Consider the following 13,827-nt stretch of genomic DNA (forward strand, 5'->3'; position numbering starts at 1 on the left):
GTTGCTGCACATAGAAGCCTTGTGTGATTGGCTCACCGTGTACATTGCTTTTTTTTCAACTAAGGATATCTAAAAAATGAAGTAAAATAAGAAAGATTTTGGGTTTAGTGGCCCTTTAAGATCTCAAGAATAATTAAATGTCATAAATGTTTAATGACCAAGACATCATTTGCGCATTAATAGTATTCAACTGAGAGATCTAAAAATGTGTGCTATGCATATCTTAACCAAAAGGTGATAGAGATTTCTGGCAGGGAAATGGTTAATAGTATTGCTAGTTTATTATGTTGATTAACCATTCGGCAATTTAATATGTCAAAAATAAAGACTTCAAATAAAGAGTGTAGGTCTGTAGATAGAAAAAAAAAAGTTGATGCATATAAACATTTTAAGGTCTTAGGCATAATAAAACTCCATAAATGTTTAATGACCAAGACGTCATTTGCGCATTAATAGTTCTCCATTGGGAAATCTAAAAATCTTATTCAAAAGGTGATAGGGATTTCTGGCAGGGAAATGGTTAATGGTATTGTTAGTTCATTATGTTGATTAACCATTCGGCAGCCAGGAATGACACACATTGCTATTCTACACTTTGCAAGCCTCTGTGGCAGCCATGTCATTAAGAAGAAATATTTCAATAATTAATCCAACATGAATTTAGGTCACATAGGGCTCTAATTACATAGCTGAATTTTGCTTACCCCCCCCCCATTCCTTAGATCATTTTAGTTTTATACCCTTATTTTACAGACTCAACCAATGATGTGTTCTCCAGACTGAAGCATTCCTCAGCTTGAGCAGTGTCAGTTTTCCCTAAACTCCCCTATATCTAGATGATAGCAGCCGTCTTCCACCTCTTTCTCCCTGAGCCTATTCCTCTGTGACTCTTGTCAAGTTTTTTTTGCCAGCTGGATCTGCAACAGGCTCAGTTCACACAGCAGATTTCCAGCTGCTCATTTTATTCACACAGACCTAGGGGAGGGCTGAGCTTCAGAAAAATGCACAGTTACTAGTACAGGGTTATTGATGGGACATGTTAGTAAAATAATACAGTGCTTTATTATTATTATCAGGTATTGTAGAGCACCAACAGATTCCGCATTGCTTCCATTTGTTACAGTATTTTATTATTACACCAATGTCGCTTGGTAACTATGTCTTTAAGCCCTGCAAAGCTGGAGCAGGACATGGTAACTATCGGCTAGATTTAGAGTTCTGCGGCCAAAGGGGTGCGTTAGCTACGCGTGCTTTTTTTTCCCCGCACCTTTTAAATACCGCTGGTATTTAGAGTTCACCGAAGGGCTGCATTAGGCTCCAAAAAAGGAGCGTAGAGCATATTTACCGCCACTGCAACTCTAAATACCAGCGTTGCTTACGGACGCGACCAGCTTCAAAAACGTGCTCGTGCACGATTCCCCCATAGAAAACAATGGGGCTGTTTGAGCAGAAAAAAACCTAACACCTGCAAAAAAGCAGCGTTCAGCTCCTAACGCAGCCCCATTGTTTACTATAGGGAAACACTTCCTACGTCTGCACCTAACACTCTAACATGTACCCCGAGTCTAAACACCCCTAACCTTACACTTATTAACCCCTAATCTGCCGCCCCCGCTATTGCTGACCCCTGCATATTATTATTAACACCTAATCTGCCGCTCCGTATACCGCTGCAACATACATTATAGTTATGTACCCCTAATCTGCTGCCCCTAACACTGCCAACCCCTATATTATATTTATTAACCCCTAATCTGCCCCCCACAACGTCGCCGCCAGCTACCTACACTTATTAACCCCTAATCTGCCGATTAGATCTCGCCGCTAGCCTAATAAATGGATTAACCCCTAAAGCTAAGTCTAACCCTAACACTAACACCCCCCTAAGTTAAATATAATTTAAATCTAACGAAATAAATTAACTCTTATTAAATAACTTATTCCTATTTAAAGCTAAATACTTACCTGTAAAATAAACCCTAATATAGCTACAATATAAATTATAATTATATTGTAGCTATTTTAGGATTAATATTTATTTTACAGGCAACTTTGTAATTATTTTAAACAGGTACAACAGCTATTAAATAGTTAAGAACTATTTAATAGCTAAAATAGTTAAAATAATTACAAAATTACCTGTAAAATAAATCCTAACCTAAGTTACAATTAAACCTAACACTACACTATCAATAAATTAATTAAATAAACTACCTACAATTACCTACAATTAAACTTAACACTACACTATCAATAAATTAATTAAATAAAATACCTACGAATAACTACAATGAAATAAACTAACTAAATTACAAAAAATAAAAAAGAACTAAGTTACAAAAAATAAAAAAATATTTACCAACATTAGAAAAATATTACAATTTTAAACTAATTACACCTACTCTAAGCCCCCTAATAAAATAACAAAGAACCCCAAAATAAAAAAATACCCTACCCTATTCTAAATTAAAAAAGTTCAAAGCTCTTTTACCTTACCAGCCCTGAAAAGGGACCTTTGCGGGGCATGCCCCAAAGAATTCAGCTCTTTTGCCTGTAAAAAAAAACATACAATACCCTCCCCCAACATTACAACCCACCACCCACATACCCCTAATCTAACCCAAACCCCCCTTAAATAAACCTAACACTAAGCCCCTGAAGATCTCCCTACCTTGTCTTCACCATGCCAGGTTCACCGAGGGTCCAAAGTCTTGATCCAAGCCCAAGCGGGGGGCTGAAGAGTGACGTCCATCCTCGGGCTGAAGTCTGGATCCAAGCGGCGGCTGAAGAAATCCATCATTGGGCTGAAGTCTGGATCCAAGCGGCGGCTGAAGAAGTCCATCATCGGGATGAAGTCTTCTATGAAGCAGCATCTTCAATCTTCTTTCTTCCGGAGCCATCCTTCTTCACCGACGGACTAACGACGAATGAAGGTTCCTTTAAGGGACGTCATCCAAGATGGCGTTCCTCAAATTCCGATTGGCTGATAGGATTCTATCAGCCAATCGGAATTAAGGTAGGAAAATTCTGATTGGCTGATGGAATCAGCCAATCAGATTGAAGTTCAATCCGATTGGCTGATCCAATCAGCCAATCAGATTGAGCTCGCATTCTATTGGCTGATCGGAACAGCCAATAGAATGCGAGCTCAATCTGATTGGCTGATTGGATCAGCCAATCGGATTGAACATGAATCTGATTGGCTGATTCCATCAGCCAATCAGAATATTCCTACCTTAATTCCGATTGGCTGATAGAATCCTATCAGCCAATCGGAATTCGAGGGACGCCATCTTGGATGACGTCATTTAAAGGAACCATCATTCGTCGTTAGTCCGTCGGTGAAGAAGGATGGCTCCGCATCGGCTGGAAGATGATGGCTCCGGAAGAAAGAAGATTGAAGATGCTGCTTCATAGAAGACTTCATCCCGATGATGGACTTCTTCAGCCGCCGCTTGGATCCAGACTTCAGCCCGAGGATGGACGTCACTCTTCAGCCCCCCGCTTGGGCTTGGATCAAGACTTCGGACCCTCTTCTGGACCAATCAGTGAACCTGGCATGGTGAAGACAAGGTAGGGAGATCTTCAGGGGCTTAGTGTTAGGTTTATTTAAGGGGGGTTTGGGTTAGATTAGGGGTATGTGGGTGGTGGGTTGTAATGTTGGGGGGGGGTATTGTATGTTTTTTTTTTTACAGGCAAAAGAGCTGAATTCTTTGGGGCATGCCCCGCAAAGGGCCCTTTTCAGGGCTGGTAAGGTAAAAGAGCTCTGAACTTTTTTAATTTAGAATAGGGTAGGGCATTTTTTTATTTTGGGGGTCTTTGTTATTTTATTAGGGGGCTTAGAGTAGGTGTAATTAGTTTAAAATTGTTGTAATATTTTTCTAATGTTGGTAAATATTTTTTTTATTTTTTGTAACTTAGTTCTTTTTTATTTTTTGTACTTTAGTTAGTTTATTTCATTGTAGTTATTTGTAGGTATTTTATTTAATTAATTTATTGATAGTGTAGTGTTAAGTTTAATTGTAGGTAATTGTAGAAAGTTTATTTAATTAATTTATTGATAGTGTAGTGTTAGGTTTAATTGTAACTTAGGTTAGGATTTATTTTACAGGTAATTTTGTAATTATTTTAACTATTTTAGCTATTAAATAGTTATTAACTATTTAATAGCTATTGTACCTGTTTAAAATAATTACAAAGTTGCCTGTAAAATAAATATTAATCCTAAAATAGCTACAATATAATTATAATTTATATTGTAGCTATATTAGGGTTTATTTTACAGGTAAGTATTCAGCTTTAAATAGGAATAATTTATATAATAAGAGTTAATTTATTTCAATAGATTTAAATTATATTTAATTTAGGGGGGTGTTAGTGTTAGGGTTAGACTTAGCTTTAGGGGTTAAAAAATTTATTAGAATAGCGGTGAGCTCCGGTTGGCAGATTAGGGGTTAATGTTTGAAGTTAGGTGTCGGCGATGTTAGGGAGGGCAGATTAGGGGTTAATACTATTTATTATAGGGTTATTGAGGCGGGAGTGAGGTGTGGTTCGGTCGGCAGATTAGGGGTTAATAAGTGTAGGTAAAGTAGCGGCGACGTTGGGGGGGGCAGATTAGGGGTTAATAAATATAATATAGGGGTCGGCGATGTTAGGGGCAGCAGATTAGGGGTACATAGGGATAATGTAGCTGGCGGCGGTGTATGGAGAGGCAGATTAGGGATTAAAAAAATTTAATAGAGTGGCGGCGGTGTGGGGGGGCCTCGGTTTAGGGGTACATAGGTAGTTTATGGGTGTTAGTGTACTTTAGAGCACAGTAGTTAAGAGCTTTATAAACCGGCGTTAGCCCAAAAAGCTCTTAACTACTGACTTTTTTTTGCGGCTGGAGTTTTGTCGTTAGATTTCTAACGCTCACTTCAGCCACTACTCTAAATACCGGCGTTAGAAAGATCCCATTGAAAAGATAGGATACGCAAATGGCGTAGGGGGATCTGCGGTATGGAAAAGTCGCAGCTGTAAAGTGAGCGTTAGACCCTTTCCTGACTGACTCCAAATATCAGAGGGCGGTAAAAACCAGCGTTAGGAGCCTCTAACGCTGGTTTTCACGGCTACCGCCCAACTCTAAATCTAGCCGATAGTCTTTAAACCTTGCAAAGCTGGAGCAGGATATGGTTATTGATGGCAACTATGAAGAATAAAGGAACATGAAACCCAGAATATTTATTTCATGATTCAGATAGAAAATACAATTTTAAACAACTCTCCAATTTACTTCTATTATCAAATTTGCATCATTCTTTAGACATCCTTTGTTGATGAAATAAAAATGCACATAGGTGAGCCAATCACATAAGGCATCTATGTGCAGCCACCAATCAGCAGCTACTGAGCCTATTTAGATATGCTTTTCAACAAAGGATATTAAGAGAATGAAGCAAATGAGATAATAGAAGTAAATTGGACGGTTGTTTAAAATAGCATGCTCTTTCTAAATCATGAAAGAACATTTTTTTAGGTTTCAGGTCCCTTTAATTCTTACCAGAATTTCTATGTTGCATTATTGTAAAGCTGCTGGTATTCAATACATCTAGGGCTAGATTACATAAGGATCCCGAATATGCGCTTCAGCAATCAACATATTTGCCTCAGTTTTTTTTTCTGTTCTATGTTAATAAATGTGTAGCATAGGATCCCTATGTAAAAGCACCTTCAGCCGCTTTTTTTCACATCACCTCACATCTCCTTACTTTGAGCCCTTATCACTTATCCGTGCAATATTTTTAGAAAACAATTTTTATCAGACAGAGTTAATACGAGTGTTACTGTACATTATAATGTATTTTTGAGGTGTTTGTGTAACTTTTTCACTTAACCACAGGTCTAAGTATGCAGTGTTTACCGATGCACAAAACATGATCGCAACCTCGTGGACGCATTTACTACCCATTTGTAATATTAGTAGTTTTCAGTTGTGCCCAAAAATGCACATTTTTGCACCAACACGAGTGAGCCTTGAGCTCCAACTGTAATCTAACCCAGAAGGGTCTATTTATGAAACAGCGGATGCTGCTTCCGACCCACTCCGCTTCAGGTCCGCCTGAAGTGGAAATTAAGAAGCAGCGGTCGTAAGACCGCTGCTCCTTAACTTGTCCGCCACCTCTGAGGTGGCGGACAGCAATCAGCCCGATCGGATATGATCGGGTTGATTGACACCCCCTGCTAGTGGTCGATTGGCCGCGAATGTGCAGGGGGCAGCATTGCACAAGCATTTCACTAGAAATGCTTGTGCAATGATAAATGGAGACAGCGTATACTGTCAGCATCTATCGATGTGCGGCGGACATGATCCTCTACAGCGGAGCATGTCCGCTCACACTATAATAAATCGTCCCCAGAGTGTTCACCTCTTGCTGTAAATACATCATGTTTCCATGTAACAATAAAACATTAAACACCACCGTTCTTTCTGGCTGCAGTGCGCTACTCTCTAGCATCTGACTCATGCGTTAAACACCTAGGGTTAAAAACACCTGGCATGGTGAGAATTCACATGAACATCTTTGGGGGCTTTTTTTGAGCATTATATTGTAATGCATGTGTCTTACCTTGAAATCCAGAAACTGCCTAGCAAGATAAACAGCTTTCAAGATAAAGATTGCTTTTATAAAATTCTCTGAGGATCTCACACTGAGGAAGAGACTTCTTAAATAATCTCGCATGAGCAGATAGCTTTAGATCACCAGTTCCCTAGTGATTTTAAAAAAATGTCTCATAATGCTGGAAAACAATTTTGTATAGGTTAATAACTACTGTTATGAGTAGGAATAAAACAGAAGGTATGTCACAATTAACTCTTTCGCTGCATTGTTTACCTGCCAGTACCCAAGATCATCTAATAACTATGTAAATCACGCTCATAATATATCTCCATTACTCTTGTTTCTGCTAACTGCTAAAAAAAGTTCATACAAGTACAACCAGTAAGCAGCATTTCCAGACCTAGCCCTTATCAATCACAAATACTCTGAATTCTATTACATTCTTTATTGTATAATAATCTTCTTTAACTTACCTGCAGTTTTTGTACAGAATGTAGTGTGAGCAGAGATGTGGGTGTCACGTGGTCTATACGAACCATGGGCACAGGTAGGGTAAGTGTAGGCAGTCCCTGGTTTTACTTTGGAAGTTCTCAAGCAGGATACAGCTGGTAAATTGGTGGGTTGTGTGACTGCCACTCTTGATTTGCTGACCATCCATATCCTGCTTGCTGGTGGCTCCCACGAGGGGCTCTTGCTGATGTGCTTAACCCTTTGGCGGGAGTTAAAGGGATAGTCTATTCAAAAATAAACTTTCATGATTCAGATAGAGCATGCAGTTTTAAGCAACTTTCTAATTTACTCCTATTATCAATTTTTCTTCGTTCTCTTGGTATCTTTATTTAAAAAGCTTGAAAGTAAGCTTAGGAGCCAGCCCATTTTTGGTTTAGACCTGGGTAGCACTTGTTGACTGGATGGCTACATTAAAGGGACAGTCTACACCAGAATTTTTATTGTTTTAAAAGATAGATAATCCCTTTATTACCCATTCCCTAGTTTTGCATAACCAACACAGTTATATTAATATACTTTTAACCTTGTATCTAAGACTCTGCAAACTGCCCCTTTATTTCAGTTCTTTTGACAGACTTGCAGTTTAGACAATCAGTGCCTGCTCCCAGATAACTTCACGTGCACAAGCAATGTTATCTACATGAAATACATGAACTAACACCCTCTAGTGGTGAAAAACTGTTAAAATGCATTCTGAAAAGAGGTGGCCTTCAAGGTCTAAGAAATTAGCATATGAACCTCCTAGGTTAAGCTTTCAACTAAGAATACCAAGAGAACAAAGCAAAATTGGTGATAAAAGTTAATTGGAAAATTGTTTAAAATTACATGCTCTATCTGAATCATGAAAGTTTATTTAGGCCTAGATTGTCCCTTTAAGACACCAATCAGCAAGCGCTACCCAGGTGCTGAACTAAAAATGGGCCGGCTTGATAATAGGAGTAAATTAGAAAGTTGCTTAAAATTGCATGCTCTATCTGAATCATGAAAATTTAATTTCGACTATACTATCCCTTTAAGTATAGTTATCTAAAGTCAATAATGCAAAATTACATGTTGTAATTGATATTATTTATACATAGTAAATTAACAATATGATATAATTAAATATTGTTAACAATGTAAACCAAATACTATTTTTAATGGGGTGGGGTTCATATCTGAGCATTATAAGGACTTACACTAACTAAATATATACACTTACAAAGTGTGTATAGAGGTCCGATTAGCTGAAATTAGATAACACTGTATCACTGTACTATGCATTTTTCACTTGAATTTTGCTCTTGTAGCATCACATTTACATCCTTAGAACATTTGGATAAGACAATGTTGAATGAGCTAACTGAAAATTCCACTGGGTTAGTTTTGTATTCTGAAGCAACATTAAACATGAGAGGAACAACAGTGAAAAGGATATTGATCATGTGTTCTTTGCCGTTTAGCAAGAGAATCTTCATCACTAATTCCAGCCATCAAATATTTCAACCCCGTAATCCAAGTCCGAGCCTCCTCAGGATTGGATGTTATCAAATCAAGAGACTCCATATGGTTTCCATGATATATGGTAAAACAACAACTGGGGTCAAAGTTCCCTTCTGCATGGCGGTGGAATATTTCTGATTGCCGCCCTTCAGTGACTTTGTAAATTGAATCAATTATAACTGCAATGAGAAAAAGACAAACAAGCTTGAGATCAAATACTCAGGGGCTCACTATTTACCACTCATCAAATGCATCATTGCTTTCACTGAATAACTGTTCTGCCTATCAATGATGCTTAACCCCTTGGATACTAAGTAGTTACACTACAACATAGAAAGCTGCAGACATACAGAGCAAAAAACCTTCCTGATATATTCTCTACAAAACACAGACAAAATAAAAATACATGAAGGCTAAGCTAATACAATATATTTAGAACAGTAAACAATCAAATAAGGTGCATGTAAACTGTAAGAAAAATTAAATTGTGGAAAAAAAAACACTTTCTACTAGATCAATTATTATTAAATGTATTACAAGAGCTTTTACAGTATTATCAATATAAATAAGTCATCCAATAGATGTGACCTGTATACCCATCGTGCCCCTGTTTAAATGCCCGTATTAGTCATTAACGGAACACTGAACCCAATTTTTTTCTTTCATGATTCAGATAGAGCATGCAATTTTAAGCCACTTTCTCATTTACTCCTATTATCATTTTTTTGTTCTCTTGCTATCTTTGTTTGAAAAAGAAGGCATCTAAGCTAAGGAGCCAGCCAATTTTTGGTTCAGACTCTGGACAGCACTTGTTTATTGGTGGGTGACTTTATCCACCAATTAGCAAGAACAACCCAAGTTATTCACCAAAAAGGTCCGGCATCTTAACTTACATTCTTCCTTTTCAAATAAAGATACATTGAGAAAGAAGACAATTTGATAATAGGAATAAATTAGAAAGTTGCTTAAAATTGTATGCTCTATCTGAATCACGAAAGAAAAATTTGGGTTCAGTGTCCCTCGCTGCCCGTATCCTCCTCATCTGAAACGGAGTGTGGTTTTCAATGCTTGCACCTCTGACCATATGTTTCGCCCTTTTAAAACAGTTCATCACATGAAAAAAGTTTAAAAAATGAGAGCATTTTATTTTGTACCAGAATGTCCGTTTTAATCACCTTCCTTTAAACATTCTTGAAAGTGTAGGGAAAAAAATAAGAGACATTTTACTATCTGCATAGTTTAAATATGAATAGTTCCCTATAAATATTACCTGGCATATCAACCATCTGTTGGTGCTCTACAAATAAATGATAATAATAATAATAGTTTATATCAGCAATTAAGTACGCAATTGCAAAAGACCTACATTAAAAAAATGTTTTTAAAAGCATTTAAAACATTATTAATGATTTACAAAACTACGTAAAAACGCTACTGAGTATCTTAAAGGGCCATTATACACTCATTTTTTCTTTGCATAAATGTTTTGTAGATGATCTATTTATAAAGCCCATAAAGTTTGTTTTTTTTAAAAATGTATAGTTTTGCTTATTTTTAAATAACATTGCTCTGATTTTCAGACGCCTAACCAAGCCCCAAAGTTTTATTTGAATACCGTCAGCTATCTTCTCCAGCTTGCTCCTGTTTGTGTAAAGGGTCTTTTCATATGCAAAAGAAGGGGGAGGGGGGAGTGTCTTATTTCCCACTTGCAGTGGGCTTTCCAGCTATCTTTTCAACAGAGCTAAACTGGCAGCTTCGAAGTAAGTTTTTGAACCATTTTATACTGGATTTTTATTTCAGTATCTGTGCATCTTATTCTTTATAGTAGTGTCTATTACATGCAGCTATATGTAAATGAGTGTATACTGTCCCTTTAATTTGTGGAAAATCAGGATTGGCTGTAAATCAGTTTGTCCACTGCTCTAAGCAGTGATTGTCTGGTATGCAGCTATTAGCTAATGTGGGCAATTAGTTTTTTGACCTCTCTAGGGAGTTGTTTCTGCAAAACTTAGGCCTAGATTTAGAGTTCGGCGGTAGCCGTCAAAACCAGCGTTAGAGGCTCCTAACGCTGGTTTTGGCCGCCCGCTGGTATTTGGAGTCAGTGATTAAAGGGTCTAACGCTCACTTTACAGCCGCGACTTTTCCATACCGCAGATCCCCCTACGCCATTTGCGTAGCCTATCTTTTCAATGGGATCTTTCTAACGCTGGTATTTAGAGTCGTTTCTGCAGTGAGCGTTAGAGCTCTAACGACAAGATTCCAGCCGCCTGAAAAAAGCAGGAGTTAAGAGCTTTCTGGCTAACGCCGGTTTATAAAGCTCTTAACTACTGTACCCTAAAGTACACTAACACCCATAAACTACCTATGTACCCCTAAACCGAGGTCCCCCCACATCGCCGCCACTCGATTAAAATTTTTAACCCCTAATCTGCCGACCGCCACCTACGTTATACTTATGTACCCCTAATCTGCTGCCCCTAACCCCGCCGACCCCTATATTATATTTATTAACCCCTAACTTGCCCCCCACAACGTCGCCGCAAGCTACTTAAAATAATTAACCCCTAATCTTCCGACCGCAAAGCGCCGCCACCTACGTTATCCCTATGTACCCCTAATCTTCTGCCCCTAACATCGCCGACCCCTATGTTATATTTATTAACCCCTAATCTGCCCCCCACAACGTCACCGACACCTACCTACACTTATTAACCCCTAATCTGCCGAGCGGACCTGAGCGCTACTATAATAAAGTTATTAACCCCTAATCCGCCTCACTAACCCTATCATAAATAGTATTAACCCCTAATCTGCCCTCCCTAACATCGCCGACACCTACCTTCAATTATTAACCCCTAATCTGCCGACCGGAGCTCACCGCTATTCTAATAAATGTATTAACCCCTAAAGCTAAGTCTAACCCTAACACTAACACCCCCCTAAGTTAAATATAATTTTTATCTAACGAAATAAATTAACTCTTATTAAATAAATGATTCCTATTTAAAGCTAAATACTTACCTGTAAAATAAATCCTAATATAGCTACAATATAAATTACATTTATATTATAGCTATTTTAGGATTAATATTTATTTTACAGGTAACTTTGTATTTATTTTAACCAGGTACAATAGCTATTAAATAGTTAAGAACTATTTAATAGTTACCTAGTTAAAATAATTACAAATTTACCTGTAAAATAAATCCTAACCTAAGATATAATTAAACCTAACACTACCCTATCAATAAAATAATTAAATAAACTACCTACAATTACCTACAATTAACCCAACACTACACTATCAATAAATTAATTAAACACAATTGCTACAAATAAATACAATTAAATAAACTATCTAAAGTACAAAAAATAAAAAAGAACTAAGTTACAGAAAATAAAAAAATATTTACAAACATAAGAAAAATATTACAACAATTTTAAACTAATTACACCTACTCTAAGCCCCCTAATAAAATAACAAAGACCCCCAAAATAAAAAATTCCCTACCCTATTCTAAAATACAAAAATTACAAGCTCTTTTACCTTACCAGCCCTGAACAAGGCCCTTTGCGGGGCATGCCCCATGAATTTCAGCTCCTTTGCCTGTAAAATAAAACATACAATACCCCCCCCCCCAACATTACAACCCACCACCCACATACCCCTAATCTAACCCAAACCCCCTTAAATAAACCTAACACTAATCCCCTGAAGATCTTCCTACCTTGTCTTCACCATCCAGGTATCACCGATCCGTCCTGGCTCCAAGATCTTCATCCAACCCAAGCGGGGGTTGGCGATCCATAATCCGGTGCTCCAAAGTCTTCCTCCTATCCGGCAAGAAGAGGACATCCGGACCGGCAAACATCTTCTCCAAGCGGCATCTTCTATGTTCTTCCATCCGATGACGACCGGCTCCATCTTGAAGACCTCCAGCGCGGATCCATCCTCTTCTTCCGACGACTAGACGACGAATGACGGTTCCTTTAAGGGACGTCATCCAAGATGGCGTCCCTCGAATTCCGATTGGCTGATAGGATTCTATCAGCCAATCGGAATTAAGGTAGGAATTTTCTGATTGGCTGATGGAATCAGCCAATCAGAATCAAGTTCAATCCGATTGGCTGATCCAATCAGCCAATCAGATTGAGCTCGCATTCTATTGGCTGTTCCGATCAGCCAATAGAATGCGAGCTCAATCTGATTGGTTTTTTTTCAGCTCAAACAGCCCCATTGTTTCCTATGGGAGAATCGTGCACGAGCACGTTTTTGAGGCCGGCCGCGTCCGTAAGCAACTCTGGTATCGAGAGTTGCATTTGCGCTAAATATGCCCTACGCTCCTTTTTTGGAGCCTAACGCAGCATTTGTTTGAACTCTCGATACCAGAGTTAAATTTATGGTGCGGCCAGAAAAAAACCCGCGGAGCGTTAACAGCCCTTTTACCGCCGAACTCTAAATCTAGCCGTAAGTAAGCAAAAATTCATAACATACTTATACATATAGTTAAACATTTTATGATACAATATTGTCCCATTAAAGTGCCAATGTGCTGATACTACCTGATTTTATCATAAATATATTTTATAATATATATTTTTATCCAGCAGCCTCCAGTCATGCAGAGAAGACTTTGGGACATGTATGGAGCTTGAAGCCCTGTGTTTCTGGCGAGCCTTCAGGCTCGCCAGAAACACAAGTTATGAAGCAGCGGTCTAAAGACCACTGCTCCATAACCTGTCCGACTGCTCTGAGGAGGTGGACAGAACTCGCAAGAAATCAACCAGATCCAATACGATCGGGTTGATTGACCCCCCCTGCTAGCGGCCGATTGGCTGCGAATCTGCAGGGGGCGGCATCAGCAGTTCACAAGAACTGCTGGTGCAATGATAAATGTCGACACCGTACGCTGTCTGCATTTATCGATGTGCGGCGCACATGATCCGCAATATCGGATCATGTCCTTCTGCACCTTGTTAAATAGGCCCCTTAGGGTAGATTTAACAAGCAGCAGATGTTGCTTTCTCCGCCCGTAGTTTACGGCGATTCGGAAACTTAAGAAGCAGCGGTGGCAGAGTGCAATCATCCCGATCCAATATGATCGGGATGATTGAAACCCTTGCCAGTGGCCGATTGGCCACAAATGTGCAGGGGGTGGCATAGCACAAGCATTTCTTGTGAAATGCTTGCGCATACACTGTCTGCATTTAGCGATGCAGGGCGGAAATGATTTGC

The 13,827-nt window shown here is 38.6% G+C and overlaps 1 protein-coding gene across 1 annotated transcript in view; it reads right to left on the reverse strand.

Moving 5' to 3' along the window:
• Positions 1 to 13,827, reverse strand: part of PLCH1 (phospholipase C eta 1) — a 458,827-nt gene that overhangs the window by 236,251 nt on the left and 208,749 nt on the right. Inside the window, exon 4 of the mRNA XM_053710072.1 lies at positions 8,527 to 8,770. Coding sequence (XP_053566047.1) covers positions 8,527 to 8,770 — 244 coding nt within the window. The remainder of the gene's footprint in view (positions 1 to 8,526; positions 8,771 to 13,827) is intronic.

The sequence above is a fragment of the Bombina bombina genome, chromosome 4 (genome assembly GCF_027579735.1).
Source record: "Bombina bombina isolate aBomBom1 chromosome 4, aBomBom1.pri, whole genome shotgun sequence".
NCBI lineage: Eukaryota > Metazoa > Chordata > Amphibia > Anura > Bombinatoridae > Bombina > Bombina bombina.